This window comes from Mustelus asterias, chromosome 18 (genome assembly GCF_964213995.1).
Source record: "Mustelus asterias chromosome 18, sMusAst1.hap1.1, whole genome shotgun sequence".
Classification (NCBI taxonomy): Eukaryota; Metazoa; Chordata; class Chondrichthyes; order Carcharhiniformes; family Triakidae; genus Mustelus; species Mustelus asterias.
The window spans coordinates 48,259,486-48,277,439 of record NC_135818.1 but is presented as its reverse complement, the minus strand read 5'-3'; the positions used below and the strand labels follow the sequence as shown (position 1 = coordinate 48,277,439).

General features: G+C 41.0%; 1 protein-coding gene across 2 annotated transcripts in view; it reads right to left on the bottom strand.

The window, feature by feature from the left end:
- exoc5 (exocyst complex component 5) overlaps nt 1-17,947 on the bottom strand; it is a 73,643-nt gene extending 55,696 nt beyond the window's left edge. For both annotated transcript variants that reach the window (XM_078233862.1, XM_078233863.1), the window contains exons 1-2: nt 17,725-17,947; nt 5,854-5,948 (exon numbers count right to left, since the gene is read on the bottom strand). In XM_078233862.1, the coding sequence (XP_078089988.1) occupies nt 5,854-5,948; nt 17,725-17,751 (122 nt within the window). In that variant the 5' untranslated portion in view covers nt 17,752-17,947. The remainder of the gene's footprint in view (nt 1-5,853; nt 5,949-17,724) is intronic.
- Nucleotides 17,948-17,954: the final 7 nt, after the last annotated feature.

The following is a 17,954-nucleotide window of genomic DNA, read 5'->3' as shown; positions in this document are numbered from 1 at the left end:
ATGGTTGATCTCTGCCTGGTCTCAAATCCACCTTCCCACCCGTTCTCCATATTCCTCTTTCCTTCTGTTATTAGAAATATATCTATCCCCTTCTTGAAACTATTCAACGATTCAGGCTCCACTGCGCTATGGGGCAGTGAGTTCCACAAATTCACCATCCACTGCGAGAAGTAGTTCCTCCTCATCTCGGTTTTAAATCCACTGCCTCTCAACCTATACCTGTGGCCTCTTGTTCTAGATTGCCCCATAAGAGGAAACATTTGGTCTACATTTACTTTATCAATCCCTTTAAAAATTTTATATACCTCGATCGGATCCCCCCTCATCCTTCTAAACTCCAGCGAGTAAACCCCAAACTGTTTAATCCCTCCTCATATGTCAACCACTTCATCCCCGGAATCAATCTAGTGAATCTCCTCTGAACTGCCTCCAATGCCACCACTCCCTTCCTCAAATAAGGAGACCAAAACTGGACACAATACTCCAGATGTGGTCTCACCAATACCCTATCAATTGGGACAACACTTCTCTACTTTTATATTCCAGTTCTTTTGCAATAAATGCCAACATCCCATTTGCCTTTTTTATTACATGCTGCATCTGCATACTGTGCCCAGAAGCATTTTCAATCTGTTTTCTATTTAAGTAATAATTCGCCTTTCTATTTTTTCTGCCAAAATGGACAACCTCACACTTATAGTGGAGAGCTGAGTTTTAAATATACCCCTCACAAGAAAAATGATATAAATACATTTCTTAAAGGCACAATATCATCCGAGTAGGCAGGAATGTTGGGTTGAAGTTACAATCAGATAGATCATCCATGAACCTATTGTATGGGGGAACAGGCTAGGGGGTAGGCTGAATGGCCTACTCTTGCTCCTAATTTGTATGCTGGCAATTATGTTACATTTTGGGTTTTTATCTTGGTAGCTCCATGTTGAGAGTACAGGGGGATAATTGGTTTTAGCTAGTTTAGTGTTTGTTTTACTAATGTATTTGTTTATTTGGTTTTCCTTCTGGGGTTTCAGAGTGGGGTTTTGTTCAGGTTGACTGACAGAGACAGCCATGTGTTAATGGGCAGAGCCAGGCCTGTAGGAGAGACAGCGTTTTAAAATCAAGAGCAGTTTCTGCCTGGTTCTGAAAGCAGCAAGAGGTATCTTTCTTTCTCTCTCTCTCTCTGGAGGTTGCTGTTTGGGCCTGTCAGAAGACTGTGTGTCTCTCTCTCTCTCTCCAGAGGTGTTCAAAAGGCTCTAGGGAAATTAACAAGCCCAAGCACGCAAGCCTGTATGTTGTTAACTGATTTTGAAGAGGAGTTTAAGTCTATAAGAGGAATATTGCTTGACTTGAAACCATCAGAGATAAGTTATCATTTAAGAATTGTAACTTGCCATGTTTAAGTTCAGCTAATTCATTTGTTATAGTTAAACTGTATTGTTTTGATAAAAGCTTCCTAGTGTGTCAATAGAATTACATCTGAAGTGAAACACCTTATCCTCACACTAATGCCAAAATAAAAAAATTGTTGGGGTCTAGTGGGGCTTCATAACATACTTTGGGATTTCTGCTCTGGTACCCTAACACTACCTGCAATGACCTTTCACCCCCATGTTGATCAATAATCTATCTAGTTTGTCCACGCAAAGAACAGTCTCAGTGTTTTATGAAACTCAAATGAGCTAATTTATTAAAAACTAGAAATAAGAGTGCAGCTTGGATAGAGTAAGCAGCTGGGAACTTGGTGGTGACGGAGTTTGGTGAAGAGAAGGAGGTGCTCCATTCTTTTTCTACCTTTTCCTGTCTTCAGTATTTGGTTCTCAATTCAGTACAAGGAAAGAAGCTGAATAACTGGCAAGTTATTCGCCATATAATAAATAGTTTTATATTAAAGTATGGCAGAGCAGCTCAGCCAAGCGAAACGTGCACCCTGTTGCAAGTGGGACATCATGGATACATCTACAGGAAGTGTCACCTGCTGCAAAAGCTTGGGCTTCGGGTTTCGGAACTCGAGTGGCAGCTGGAGTCACTATTGTGCATCTGCAAGGCTGAGGAATCGCTGAATAGCACATTTAGGAAGGTGGTTACAATGCAGGCGAGGGGCATGCAGGCAGAGAGTGAATGGGTGACTGCCAGGCTATCTAAGAGAGCCAGGCAGGTATTGCAAGAGTCCCCAAGTCGATCTTGCTACTAACTGGTTTTCCATTTTGGATATTGGTGAAGATTATCATTCCTCAGAGGAGTGCAGCAAGGGCCAAGTCAGTGGCACCATGTGTGAGTCAGCTGCACAGGAGGAGAGAAAGAAGTGCAGAAAAGCAATAGTCATAGGTAATTCGGTAGGTGATAGGCAGGTGCTTCTGTGGCCATAGACGTGACTCAAGAATATGTTGCTTCCCTGGTGCCTGGGCCAAGGACATCTCTAAGTGATTACAGGGCATTCTCCCAAGGGAGGGTGAACATCCAGAGGTTGTGGTCTACAGAGGTACCGACAATAGAAGTAGGACATGGGACAATATCATGAAAGCAGATTTTAAGGTTTTAGGCAAGAAATTAACAAGCTGGACCTTAAGAACAGTAATCTCAGGATTATTCCCAGTGCCACATGCAAGTGAACACAGTAATGGGAGGATTGAACATGTGGCTAGAGAATTGGTGTAGGATGAGGACACCAGATTTCTGAGGCATTGGGACCAGTTCTGGCGCAGGCAAGACCTTTATAAGATGGACGGGTTGCACCTTCGTAGGACCAGGACTAACGTCTTCCCAGGGAGATACTGCTGTTGGGGAGGGTTTAAACTAAATTGGCAGGAGGATGGGAACTGGACAGGGAGCTCAGATTGGAGGGAAGCAAAACTGGTAACAGGATGTAGGAAAATAGGAGGCAAAATTGAAAGACAGATGAAGCAAAGGCAAGCATCAAATAGGATCAGAATACAAAATAACATTAAAAAGACAAAGTTAAGGGTACTGGATCTGAATGCATACAGCATTCGCAACAAGCTAGATGACTGGAAGGCACAAATAGCGGTAAGTGATATGATTTAATTGCCATTCGAGATGTGGTTACAGGGTGACCATGACTGGGAACTGAATATTCAAAGATATTCATCATTTAGAAAGGATAGGCAAAAAGGGAAAGGAAGAGGGGTAATTCTGTTAATAAGGGACAAGATCAGTTAATTGATGAGAAAGGTTCTTAGATTGAAGGATCAAGATGTAGAATCAGTTTAGATGGCGCTAAGCAACAGCAAGGGGCAGCAAACATTTGCGGGAGTTGTTTATAGGCCACCAAACGGTAATGGCAACATTGGGCAAAACATAAAACAAGAAATTAGAGCTGCATGTAACGTGTGTAATATAGTAATAATGGGCGACTACAATTTACCTGTAGACTGCGGAAATCTAATTAGCACTAATGCTCTGAAGGAGAATTCCTGGAGTGTACACAAGATGGGTTTCTGGAGCAGTACGTTGAACCAACCAGGAATTGGGTTATTTTAGATTTATGTAATGTGAAAAGACTAATTAACAACCTTGGAATAAAAAAGCCTTCAGGAAATAGTGACCATAACACGAGAATTTTACACAAAGTTTGAAAGTGATATAGTTAATTCTGAAACATACGCCGGAATTCTACCACCCCGCCCGCCACGGAATCAGAGCGGATAAGGGGCGGACAATGGAAATGTCCTTTGACCGCGGGCGGGAATTTCCGGTCTTGCTCTGAGCAAGGCTGTAAAATCCCATCCATGGTCTTAAATCTGAGATTTGAGACCATGGTCTTAAATTGTGAAGGGATGGGGGGTAATTTGGCTATGGTAGATTCGGAAAATACACAAAAATGTTTGACAGAAGACAGCAGTGGCTGTCAATGGCTAACAAAAGTTAAAGATTGCATTAGATCAAGAAAAGTGGTTTATAAGGATGCCAGTAAAAGTGGTAATCCCAAGGATTGGGAGCAATTTTGAATCCAGCATAGGAAGACTAAGAAACCGATATAGGAAAAAGAATATGAATGCAAGCTAGCGCAAAACATACTGGCAGACTGTAAAAGCTTTAGTACAGAAGAAACAAATGATTAGCAAGGACAAATATGTTGCATTACAGGCAGAAACTAAACAATTACTTTATGTCTTTACAAGAGGAAGATACAGAAAATCTCCCAGAGATACTGGGGAAGAAAGGGGCTTGTGAAAATGAAGAACTGTAAGAAATTATTAATAGAGCTATTACTCAAAAAAGATTAATTTGATTGAAGTTTCAGAAATCCCCTGGAACTAATGAGATACATCCCTGGGCATTGAAGGAGATGCATATGGAGATAATGGGTGCATTGGTAGTTATCTTTCAAAATTCTACATAATCTGGAAAGATTCCTGCAAACTGGAATGTAACCCAACTATTTGAGGGAGGGAGGGAGAGGGAAAACAGACAACCTATTTGTTTGGTATCAGTAGCTGGGAAAATGTTAACGAGACAATTAGAAAATAATGATATGATTAGGCTAGAGTCAATTTGGATTTATGAAAGGGAAATCGTGGTTGGCAAACTTGTTGGGAGTGTTTTTAGGATAGTACTTGTAGCATAGATTAAAGGAGAATCAGTGAGTGTGGTGTATTTGTATTTTCAGAAGGTTTTTGATAAGGTGTCATATAGGAAGTCAGTGAACAAAATTGGAGCACATGGGCTTGGGGGTAACACACTGCTATTGATGGAGAATTGGTTAAAAGACATAACAGAAGGAATAAACAAGTAATTCACAGGATGGCAGGCTATTATGAGTGGGGTACCACAAGGATCAGTGCTGCGGCCACAGCTGTTCCCAAACTCTGCAAATGATTTGGGGATGGGCATCAAATTCAATATTTCCAAATTTGCTGACGCAAAACTAGATGGGAATGCAAGTTGTCAGGAGGATGCAAGGAAGCTTCAATGGGACTTGGATAGGTTTAGGCGAATGGGCAAAGATATGGCACATGAAATACAATGTGCTCAAGTGTGAAGTTATCCACTTTGGTAGAAAAAACAGAAAGACAAAACATTTCTTAAATAGTGTGAGGATAGCTGTTACTTTAAAAAAAATTTTGGGGGAATATTGTGCTATTTTGTAAAGAAGGTTGTGTGTGTAAATGATTTAATTAAGCTGGGCAAAGCTTAATTGAGTCAGTTTTCCTGAAGAATTGAGAGATACAAAAGGAAGTGGTGCTAAATGCATGCATTTGTAATGAAGCTGTGATCAAACGGTTTTATAAGTACATAAGTAAAGTTCAGAAATTTGCATTGGGAGATAGCGATGGACTTGGTGTGATCAGCTGTTAAATTTCAAAGGGGAGTAAAAGACTTCTACAGCTTTCAAAGGTTTCATAAGTAAACAAGGGAAGGTTATTAAGTTTAATTTGATCTAAAAGTGGGGGCAATAGGAAAGGCACAAAAGGTTTTTCCATTTTGAAAAAGTTGAATAAAGTGCTGAGAGCAATGAAATCAATAATGAATGGGAAAAAGTATTTTAAGGAGTGATGTTAAGTTGAATTGGGATTGGCTATGTGGGGAAGAATGCCTGGGCTGTGCTCGGCGAAGGTGCGAAATTTGAACCAGTCAAACCAGAAAAGTCTTGGGCTGCAAATGGCAATGATATAAGAAGCACAAGGGTATCAAATACTCCACTGTATCTCAGCTTGTCATTTAATAAGTTAAAGCTCTCTACTTCATGCGCCCCAGGAACAAAAATAATTCCACTGGACTAGAATATTAATTATAAATTTATCTATTTCTCTAACTGCACCACACTAAGTACACCATTCCTGCAACAGCTTAAACGTTGGACTTAAAATAAAAACTTTCATTAAAATCCAGCACCTTTTTGGATCAAAGGCTTCTGCTCCACCTTTGGAACCTCCACCAGGTGTCCTCCATGCTAGACGTTCAATATACTCATCAACATCAAAAGGTTCCTGGAAACAAAATAAAAATTAACCACTAGAAATTCACATCTAAAGTGCCGAGCACATACAATATGCATTAATAAAATAATTATGGCATCGCTAATTAGGAGAAATTGAGAGTGCACCCAATAAAACCTTGGGCAAAGCATTGAGACTTTCCAGTATACAACAGTATTGACACATTATCCATAATTAATTTCTATCAATGCAATATTATCCTGTTAACAAGAGAGGTTACCTCAAGAGAGATCAGTGAATAAGGTCCTTTTTACACAACAGTAACATGCATTTATGCAGGGCCTTTAATGTAGCAAAATGACCCAAGGTGCTTCAAAGGAGTGTTATTAGTATAAAATTTGACCCCAAGCTACATAGGGACATTAAGAGAGGTGACCAAAAATTTGGCCAAAGAGACTGGTTTGAAGGAGCTTCTTAAAGGAGTAACGAGAGATAAAGATGTGAACAGGTTTATAGATGAAATTCCAGAACTAAAATATATACTTATGCATTAATTAGTTAACCCAATTTTTGTAGGCAAGAGCATGTTACTTTCAATTCAATGAATCTTTTGTGTAGGTGAAAATGTCTGCCCCAGTGATCTTACATAAATTATTTGAGCTCTTTTCAATTAACATTATCCTAATTCAGCATAACAATAGATGTTGTATGTTATCATTTCACATAAGTATATGCATAATTATACGTGCAAGCTATTTTGTACTTTCATTCAAGTTTAACCTACAAAAATATGAAAGGAAAACAGAAGTTTAGCAATGAAGTTAGCAATGCCCAATATGATTTCACACCAAGTCTTTATGTAACCTTGCTGAATCTGAACACAAGTCACACTGCATTACGTACATAAAATAAACATTTATTATTTATTGAAAGTTGACAATGTAAAACTCTGGCCAAAATATTTTGGATCACATGCACAGAAATTACACCAAAATTTACTGTTGTTTTGAGGCCAACTTTAATGACATGATCTTCAGCTGGCTATTCTGTGCTATAAAATCAGTGTAAAACATACATCAATACGGCATCTCCAATGAAGACAAGGGCTCTTGCCCCATCTTCCCCACACTTCTCCTGCTTGTGTACTTGTTTTGATCCTGTCACAACACTAACTTGCTCCAGTTCTGATAATAGAATTAACATTTCAGGTTGATACCTATTTCACTCTCCACAGATGCCGCCTGAACTGTGAATTTTTCCAGCATTTTCAGTTTTTGTCTATGCAGGTGTGAACTGAAATCAGGCATTTGATTTTTTTTGACAGCTAGTTGCACACAGCTAAGAATGCTACTATTTACCAGAGCTGCTAAATAACAAGTCTAGTATATGAAACATAATTTCACAGCACCAGTTCCTTCCCCCAAAGCTGCGATTAAATTCAAACAACAACAACAAATTGCAAAAGATTTCAGAACTATTAAAAATTAGCTTGTTTACCTTTAGGTGTCAGTGTGGCTTATAGTTCATGCTCCTTGCTAGAACTTGATCATATAACTTAAAATTATTTGTCAATGTTGTACTTAGGAGGAGTTACAATAGCAGCTTTTAAATAAGAGGTGAATGGAGGTCTAATTTTTCTCTTAAAATCACTTTTTACTTTATTCTGGTATCAGAATTTGGGGGTAGCTGGTATGTAATCACTGCCTACTCAAGTCATTACACTGAATTTTTGAAAGCTTCGTGGGGTTATGGCAGGAACACATTTATTACTCATTTCTTGTTGACCTGAAAAGCCAAGAGAAACCAAGGACAAAGTAGAGAAACCAAGGACAAAGTTCAAACAGCGCTGTAGAGAAAAAAATTGGGAGCAAGGCAAACGATGTTGAAAAGACAAGCTTAAAGACTCTGTGCCTTAATGCACAGAGCATTTGCAATAAAGTGGATGAACTAATCGCGCAGATAGATGTAAACGGGTACGATATAATTGGGATTACGGAGGCATGGCTGCAGGGTAACCAGGGGTGGGAATTGAATATCCCAGGATATTCAATATTTAGGAAGGACAGGCATAAAGGAAAAGGTGGTGGAGTGGCACTGCTGGTTAAAGAGGAAATTAGTGAGAAAGGATATTAGCTCTGACAACGTGGAATCTGTATGGGTAGAGTTGAGAAATACCAACGGGCAAAAAACATTAGTAGGCATCATATACAGACCCCCAAACTGCAGTGATGTTGGGAATGGCATTAAACACGAAAGTAGAGATGCATGTGATACGGGAATATTGGTGATCATGGGTGATTTTAATCTGCACATAGATTGGGCAAATCAAATTAGCCATAATGCCATCGAGGAGGAATTCCTGGAATGTATATGGGCTGGTTTTCTTGACCAATATGTGGAGGAACCAACCAGAGAGCAGGTCATCTTAGACTGGGTACTCATTGCCAATCTAGCTATACGAGACCCCTTGGGGATCAGCGACGGTAACATGATAGAATTTATCAAGATGGAGTGTGAAGTAGTTGATTCGGAGACTAGGGTGCTGACTCTTAATAAAGGAAACTATGAGGATATAAGAAATGAATTGGCCTTGATAGATTGGGGAGAGTTACTTAAAAGGATGACAGTGGATAGGCAATGGCAAACATTCAAGGAACGCATGGAGGATCTGCAGCAACTGTTTATTCCTGTCTGGCACAAAAGCAAAATGGGTAAGAGAGCCTATCCATGGCTTACAAAGGAAATTAGAGAGACTAGCCGATTAAGGAAGAAGCATACAGATTGGCCAAGAAAAATAAGAGGTCTGAGGATTGGGAGCAGTTTAGAATTCAGCAAAGGAGGACCAAGGGATTGATTTAAGAAGGGGAAAACACAGTACGAAAGTAAGCTTGCAGGGAACATAAAGACTGACACTAAGAGTTTCTATAGATACATGAAGAGAAAGAGGTTGGTGAAGACAAATGTAGATCTCCTACAGACAGAAATGGGGGGGGAATGTATAATAGGGGACAAAGAAATAGCCAAGCAACTGAATACATACTTTGGTTCTGTCTTCACAAGAGGACACAAATCAGATGTCAGAAATGTTGGAGAATGCAAGATTTAGTGAGAGGGAAGAACTGAGGGAGATCAATATTAGTTGAGAAATGGTGCTGGGAAAATTGATGGCATTGAAGGCCGATAAATCCCCAGGGCCCGATAATCTACATCCCAGAGTACTTAAGGAAGTGGCTCTAGAAATAGTGGATGCATTGGTGGTCATCTTGCAGGATTCCATAGACTCTGGAACAGTCCCTGCAGATTAGAAGGTAACTAATGTCACTCCAATATTCAAAAAGGGAGGTAGAGAGAAAACAGGGAATTATAGAGAAGTAAATTTAACATCGGTAGTGGGGAGAATTCTCGAATCCATTATCAAGGACGTTATATCAGAGCATTTAGAAGCAGTGGCAGGATCAGACAGAGTCAACATGGATTTATGAAGGGGAAATCATACTTGACAAATCTGTTGGAATTCTTTGAAGATATAACTAGTAGAGTTGACAAGGGGGAGCCAGTCGATGTGGTATATTTGGACTTTCAGAAAGCGTTTGACAAAGTCTTGCATAAGAGATTATCGTGCAAGATTAAAGCACATGGGATTGGAGGAAATGTATTGAGATGGATAGAAAACTGGTTGGCAGAGAGGAAACAGAGTAGGAATTAATGGGTGTTTTTCAAATTGGCAGGCAGTAACTAGTGGGTGCCACAGGGATCGGTGCTGGGACCCCAGCTATTCACAATATATTAAGGATTTGGATGAGGGAACAAAATGTAACATCTCAAAGTTTGCAGATGATACCAAGTTGGGTGGGAGGGTGAACTGTGATAAGGATGCAGAGATCCTTCAGAATGATCTGGACAGGTTGGGTGAGTGGGCAAATCAATGGCAGATGCAGTATAATTTGGATAAATGAGGTTTTTCACTTTGGAAGCAGAAACAAGGCGGCAGATTACGACTTGGATGGCTGTAAACTGGGAGAGGGGAGTCTGCAGTGGGACCTGGTTGTCCTTGTGTACCGTCACTGAAGGCAAGCGTGCAGGTGCAGCAGGCAGTAAAGAAGGCAAATGGCATGTTGGCCCTCATTGCAAGAGGTTTCGAGTACAGGAGCAGGGATGTTTTGTAGCAATTATACAGGACCTTGAGGCCACACCTAGACTATTGTGTGCAGTTTTGGTCTCCTTTTCTGAGGAAGGATGATCTCGCTCTCGAGGAAGTACAGTGGAGGTTTACCAGGCTGATTCCGGGGATGGCAGGACTGATGTATGAGGAGAGATTGACTAGGTTAGGATTGTTTTCACTAGAGTTCAGACGAATGAGGGGGGATCTCATAGAGACTTATAAACCTAACAGGACTAGACAGGGTAGATGCAGGGAGGATATTCCCGATGGTTGGGGGGGGGGGGGGGGGGGGAGAGAGAGAGAGAGAGAGAGAGAGAGAGAGTGTCCAGAATTAGGGGTCACAATCTTAGGATTCAGGGTAGACCATTTAGGACGGAGGTGGGGAAACATTTTCTTCACCCAAAGATTGGTGAACCTATGGAATTCATTACCACAGGAAGTACTTGATGCCAAAACATTGAATGTATTCAAGAGGCAGCTGGACATAGCACTTGGAGCGAATGGGATGAAAGGTTATGGAGAAAAAGCAGGATTAGGCTATTGAGTTGGATGATCAGCCATGATCGCAATGAATGGCAGTGCAGGCTCAAAGGGCCAAATGGCCTCCTCCTATCGTCTCTGTTTCGATACCCATTAACCACTGCAGTATAAGAACAGCAGGAAGTGTTCACGGAGATAATGCTGATTTGGAGTAAATATGTTCCCAAGAAAAAAAGGGCGAGACTCCAAAATACCAAACAATCTAAATACCAAATCCTAATACCAACCCACCCTGCTACCTTCTCCACCACGCCCCCAAGCCCAACCAGCTGGATGTAAAAGAGCTTATAGAGCAGGATAAGGCAAAAATGAAAACTTTTGTCAGATGCCAAGAGAAATATTGATCCAAAGACATGCCGCATGATTCTGACGAATCAGTATGGGAAATACATGAGTGTCACATACTTGATCGAAGCTTTGGAATGGGAATCATTACCGCAAAGAAGGGAGAAAAGCAAGCTAAGATTCTATAAGATTTGGAATGGGCTGGTGGGAATTCACAGCACCAAGTGTCCTGTGGCAATACCAAAACATAAGGGAGCTATCCTCGCAAAATACAAAGAGCATTTGTTTCCAAGACAATGATTCAACAATCCTACTTCCCAAGGACAGTCCCAGAATGGAACAAGCTGCCATATGAAAGTCAGAAGCCCTACCACTTGAAATCTTCAAGATCTATATCTAGATTATTTATAAGTTTTTCAGGGGGAGATTGTGATGTAATGGTAATGTCACTGGACTAATAAGGCAGGGGCCAAGGCTAATGTTCTGGGGACATTGGCTCAACCCAGCCATAACAGCAAGTAGAATTTAATTTCAATTAATAAAATCTGGAATTGAAAATTAGTCTCAGTAAACATGAAACTATCAATTGTAAAAACCCATCGGGTTCACAGTGCCCTTTAGTGAAGGAAATCGGTCATCCTTACCTGGTCTGGCCTGTGTGTGACTCCAGACCCAGAGCAATGTGGCTGACTCTCAACTGCGCTCTGCAATGGCCTAGCAAGCCATTCAGTTGAAGGGTAATTAGGGATGGGCAACAAATGCTGGCTGAGCAAGTGATGAAAAACATGAAATAACAAAAATCATCAGGGCTACCATAATCAGCAGGTCCTGTCTGATTAATATTAGCACTATGATGTTGGATATTAGTCTGTGATGTTGACACAACTTAGGCAGAAAGTGCAGGGGTGACATTAAAAGGGAAATGGAGAAGTAAAGAGAAAGCATGCAAACATATTGACAAGCAAAATCCAAGGAAGACACAAAGACATTTTGTAAATAAATATTAAGGCCAATTTGAAACCAAAAAGTTAACAACTGTGGTGCAGCATGACATGGGCCTGGTTCTTAAGGAATACTTTGCGGCTGTCTTCACTAAAGAGGTCAACAATGCAGATTTTGTAGTTAAGGCAGAGTGCGAAATATTGGATGGGATATAGTGAGGGAGGAAATCTTAAGCAGTTCAGGATCCAGGAAAATGGATAACCAACAGGCCCTGATCAAATGCATCCCAGGTCAAGAAAAGCAAGAGAAGAAATAGTAGAGGCTCTAACTATCATTTTCCAATTCTCTTTGGCTACAGCTATATGCCAGAAGATTGGAAAACAGCAAATATTTTATCATTGTTTAAAAAGGGAGGGCGGCACGGTAGCACAGTGGTTAGCACTGCTGCTTCACAGCACCAGGGACCCAGATTCAATTCCTGGCTTGGGTCACTGTCTGTGTGGAGTTTGCGTGTTCTCCCCGTGTCTGTGTGGGTTTCCTCCCACATTCTGAAAGACGTGCTGGTCAGTTGCATTTTACCGAACAAGCGCCAGCCTGTGGCGACTTCATAGTAACTTCATTGCAGTGTTAACGTAAGCCTCACTTGTGAATAAATAAACTTTTTTTTAAAAAAGGCCAAATAATCACAGGCGAGTCAGCTTAACTTTGGTGATGGGTGAAATATTGTCAAAAAAAATTCTAACTGACAGTAAAACAGTCATTTAGAACGGTATGGACTATCGAGGAAGATAGCATGGATTCAGCAAGAGGTTTTGGTTGATTAACATGATCAAATGTTTTGAGGTCAATGAGGATGGCTCATTTGATGTCGTCCAGATGGATTTTAAAAGTGCTTTTGAAAAGGTTGCATATGGCAGACTGGTCAGGGGAAAGTGGTAAGATATATGCAAAATCGACTCAGCGACAGAAACCAAAGGGTAATGGTCACATGGCATTTTTGTAGGCTATTTCCAAGGTGGTTCCACAGGGTTGAGTAGAGTTCCCTGCTGTTTGTGGTGTACAGTGATTTAGATTTGTATCTAGGGGACATGGTTAAGAGGTTGGCGGACAATATGAAAATTGACCTTGTGGTTGAGAGAAAGGAAGAAAGCTGCAGACGACAAGATATTAATGGACTGGTCAGGTGGGCAAAAAAAATGCCAAATGGAATTCAATCCACAGAAGTGTGAGGTAATGCATTTAGAGACAGCAAGCAAGGCAAGGGATTACATGACAAATAGAAGGATACTGAGAATTGTAGAGAAACAGAGGAACCTTGATGCACATGTCCACAGGATGCTGAAGAAAGCAGGGCAGGTAGATAAGGTGGCTCAGAAGGTATATTAGATACTTTCGTTGTGGCCGAGGCATAGAGTACAATGGCAGAAAGGTTATGCTAGATCTGTATAGAACTAGATCATATTTAGAGTACTGCATACAGTTCCAGGTGTGTCATAGGAAGGATGCGATCACATCAAAAAGGATACAGAGGAGATTTATGAGGACATTGCCAGGACTGGAGAAGTTTAGCTATGAGCAAAGATTGGATATACAATGGAGAGAAACTGAGAGATTTAACTGAGGTGTATAAAATTCTGAGGGGCCTAGACAGAGAGGATCCATTTCTGTTAGTAGAGATGTCAATAACAGGAGGCTTAGATCTTAAGTAATTGTTGGGAGGATCACAGGGAAGCTAAGAAATTATTGCACCTGGATAATGGTAGGTACAAAGAACAAAGAACAATACAGCACAGAAACAGGCCCTTCGGCCCTCCAAGCCCGTGCCGCTCCCTGGTCCAACTAGACCATTCTTTTGTATCCCTCCATTCCCACTCCATTTCTGATTTCTGCTTTTCTCCATTCCCACTCCGTTCATGGAATACTCTCCACTTGCCTGGAGGCGCCAACAACACCCTCACGATCAGCACCCAATCCACCAACATAAACATTCACCCCCTCCAGCCCTGGCACACAGTGGCAGCAGTGTGTGCTATCTACAAGATGCACTGCAGTAACTCACCAAGCCCCCTTTGGAAGCACTGTGAACTCTACCGCCTAGGACAAGGGCAACAGGTGCATGGAAACACCACCACCTGCAAGGTCCCTTCCAAGCCACTCACCACCCTGACATGGAACTATATCACTGTTCCTCCACTTTAATTGAGTCAAAATCCTGGAACTCCCTACCCAACAGCACAGTGGGTGTCGTTATATCAGATGGACTGTAACAGTTCAAGAAAGCAGGTCACCATCATCATCTCGGGGGCAACTGGGATTGGGCAACAAATGCTGACTTTATCAACAATGCTCACATCCCATGAAAGAATAAAAGAAATGCTATACACAACAACGTAGTAACAAATAAAAGCCCTTGAATCGATGAATGATTTGCATAGCCACTACCCGAGTAGTTACAGCTACATGCAGATCTCCACTCCAGGCAATTAAAATTCAAATGTTTTGATTACAGACCACAATGTTTGTACACACTGAATATCTAATTCTATTATGGCAATTTTAAAAAATCCAACTGAACCTCCTGGGCACTATTGCCATGTTTGACAAAACACGAGCTCTATAAGTGTTAAAAATGTAGGTTGGCTATGGTTGCAATTATTTAACAGAACATTTATAAAAATGTGCAAGTGGGTCATTTATACTTAGATCAAGGCTGCATATATAATAGTCGCATGTACTTCATATTAGAATAACATGACTGGTTTGAGCTGGTATTTATCTGGAAGAAACTGCAGCAAAGCAATAAAAGCAAAATGCTGTAAATCTGAACAGAAATAGAAAATGCCAGAAATACTCAAGTGGGTCTGGCAACATCTGTGGAGAGAGGGCTAAAGTTTCAGCTCAATGATCTCTCAACAGAACTGGAAAAATTCAGATGTGCGAGGTTTAAAGCAAGCATAGAGGTATGGGAAGTGAGTGGTGGGGTGGAAGAAAGGAGAGATCAAATGCCAAAACGATGATGGTACAAGGCAAAAGGGGGTGAGAGAAGTAAAGAAACAAAAGACGTGCTGTGAGGAGGTGTAAATGGGAAAATCATTTCCAACAGCTGCCATCCAAAAAGAAAATCGAAAAAACTCAATGAAACGGGGGCAATGGTTACGTATGATCTGTAGAGATTCTAAGGTGCCTAATTGAAAGATGAGGTGCTGTACCTCAAACTTACATTCAGCTGCACTCAGTGTTGGAGGTCGAGGACTGAAGTTAACTGTTTGTGCTGTAGTTTTTCTATGTTCTCAACCTGAGAATTAAAATGGCAGACGACTAGGAGCTCAAAGTCAGGTTTATGAACTGAATGGAAGTGTTACCATCCCAGAGACCACATCATGAGTAGCGAATACAGTATCTAAAATTGAAAATACAAGTAAACGGCTGTTTAATTTAGAAGAAACGTTTGGACCGTGGACGATGAGAAGGTAAAAGGGCAGGTGTTGCACTGTATCAATTGAAGTGCATACATTTGGAGGGCATTGATCAGATGGTTCCTGGAGCTTATACAAAGCGACACTTTAAAAATTGAATTGAGTCTAGAGATGTACACCTGTAATGTTTCATTCTATGAATAAATCTACTCTAACTAAAGACAGTGAGGAATGTAACACTGCATCTCCTGCGCATGCATGAGAAGTGGAGAGGGTATCGAAGGTGATGGAGGAGTAAACCGGGCTGCTACCAAAATGGACAATTTCACATTTCCCACACTATACTCCATTGCTAGATTTTTGCCCACTCACTTAACCCATCTATATCCCTTTGTAGCCTCCATACGTCCTCTTCGCAACTTACTTTCCTACCTATCTTTATATCATCAGCAAATGTAACAACTGTATTTTTTGTCCCTTCATTTAAGTCACTTATATAAACTGTAATAAGTCGAGGGTCCGGCACTTCTGGGTCTTGCATGTAATATAAATACAATTACATTTAAGATTTACAATTTCATATGAAAGTTAATACATACAAGCTGCATTGTGACTAATCAGCCAATAGTCATACATTAAACTATTGTTTCAAACAGATTAATATAATTCAGAATACTTCTGAGGTCTAAGATAACTTGTAAAATACAGTAGCTAAAAACCCATTCTAAAAAATTGGCCTTTTTCATGAATAGACACATTCCTGATTCAACCAACCATCTGTATCAATAAAAGCAAAATACTGTGGATGCTAGAATTTGAAAGAAAAACAGAAAATGCTGGAAAAACTCAGCAGGTCTGGCAGCATCTGTGGAGAGAGAAAATAAGTTAATGCTTTGAATCCATATGATTCTTCTTCACAGCTAAAGAGAGAGAGAAAAAATTATGGATAATACCGTACAAGAGGGGATGGAGCAATTGGAGCAGAATAGAAGGTCAGTGATTGGTGGGAGCTAGGGGAGATTGCAACAAAGATGCATAGGTTATGATACAGGGAAAGTGTTAATGGTAGATGGTGCTAGTAGTTGCATAAAGGTAAAATAGCATTAGGACATAAAGTGTGTTGCATATTAAAAAAGGGTCAAAATGGAGAACAGTCTAAAGTTGTTGAACTCAATGTTGAGTCCTAAGGGCTGTAACATGCCTAATCAGAAGAGGAGGTACTGCTCCAGTTTGAGTTGGGCTTCTGGAGCATTGCAGAAGGCCAAGGATGGACATGTGTGCATAAAAGCAAGATGCTGAGTTTAAATGGCAAGCAACAGGAAAGTTGACATCATGCTTGCAGACTGAGCAAAGGTGTTCTGCAAAGCGGTCACCCAGTCTGTGTTTAGTCTCCCCAATGCAGAGAAGACTGCACTGGGAACAGTGAATACAGGAGGCTTCATGGTGACATCATGTTGGAGTTGACAGAAACAGTAGAGGATGATCCTTTGACTGCAGAGGCTAAGGCTAATGAGATGTAAAGTGAGGACAAAGGGGACCCCGTCATGGCTCTGGGAAGGAGGGGAAGGGGTAGGGTGCGGGAATGAGTCAAACCCAGTTGAGTGCCCCGTCAACCACAGAGGGGGAAACCTCAGTTAAGGAAAAAGCAGACATGTCAGAAGTGCCATTTTCGAAGGTAGCACCATCAGAACAGATGTTAAGTTTTGATAAGACAATTAAATCAAAACCTGCAAAGTAAAAGGAAGCAAAATAGGAGCAGATGTTAAGTTTTGTCTTTAAAACGGTGGGATGGTATTGAGTGAAGTACTGCCTAAAATTCTAGGTGCCCTTTAAGGCAGGATATTAAAACTGTAGAAAAGATATGGCTAAAATTCACTATTATACCAGAAGAGGTTACAGTTGAGAAAAATATTTAATAAGTCTGTTTTTCACTGAAATAGAAAGGGTTGCATCAAGGTTTTTAAAATTAGCAGTTTCAGATGAAATGATACAATGCTGCTTTCATTATCTGATGGATCACTAAAAGAGGACATTAATTCAGGATCAGCTAGATGCAGGAAATTAAAAGAATGCACTTTTATAGACGGTTACTCAAAGTGGTGCTCAAATTATACCATTTAAAATGAATTGAACACAAGCAGGGAAGCAAGATTTGAACAGATATTCCCAGCTGAGCCAATATAAACACGGTGAGCCAAATGACATCCTGTGAATCAGTTATAGTGACTGATTTTGTTGAATTAGCCACAGTGCAATGGGTGTCCCTGAACATAGTACAACAACCAACAGCTAAAGCATTAGATCCTTACAATGACAGTTAACGATTAAAAGCTTATTTCCGTGCCTAACACATCTGGAGTCAGCCATTTTCCCTAACTAGCGAAAGCACGGAGGCCCGAGATGAAGCAGACTGGGTTTGCCAGCATTGACAATGGGGCTGGGGGCAGCAAACACAGCGCCTCATCCCGAGACAGGGACCCACCTCGAAAAGTTCCGCTGTCGCAGCCATTCCGCCCGAACACAGGAGCCGCTCCCTAACTGCCGGCTCAGCCGCCTACATAGTGAGCAGGGCTGAGGGCGATGCTGCTGAGTTTTTGATGGTGGGGGAAATCTAAGGGCGTTGAACTCTACTACCTGCCGCTCCCGCCTACCCTCTCGGCGCTTCCGCCATCTTGCCACCATCGGAAGTTGCGCAATAACACCCCAGAGTCG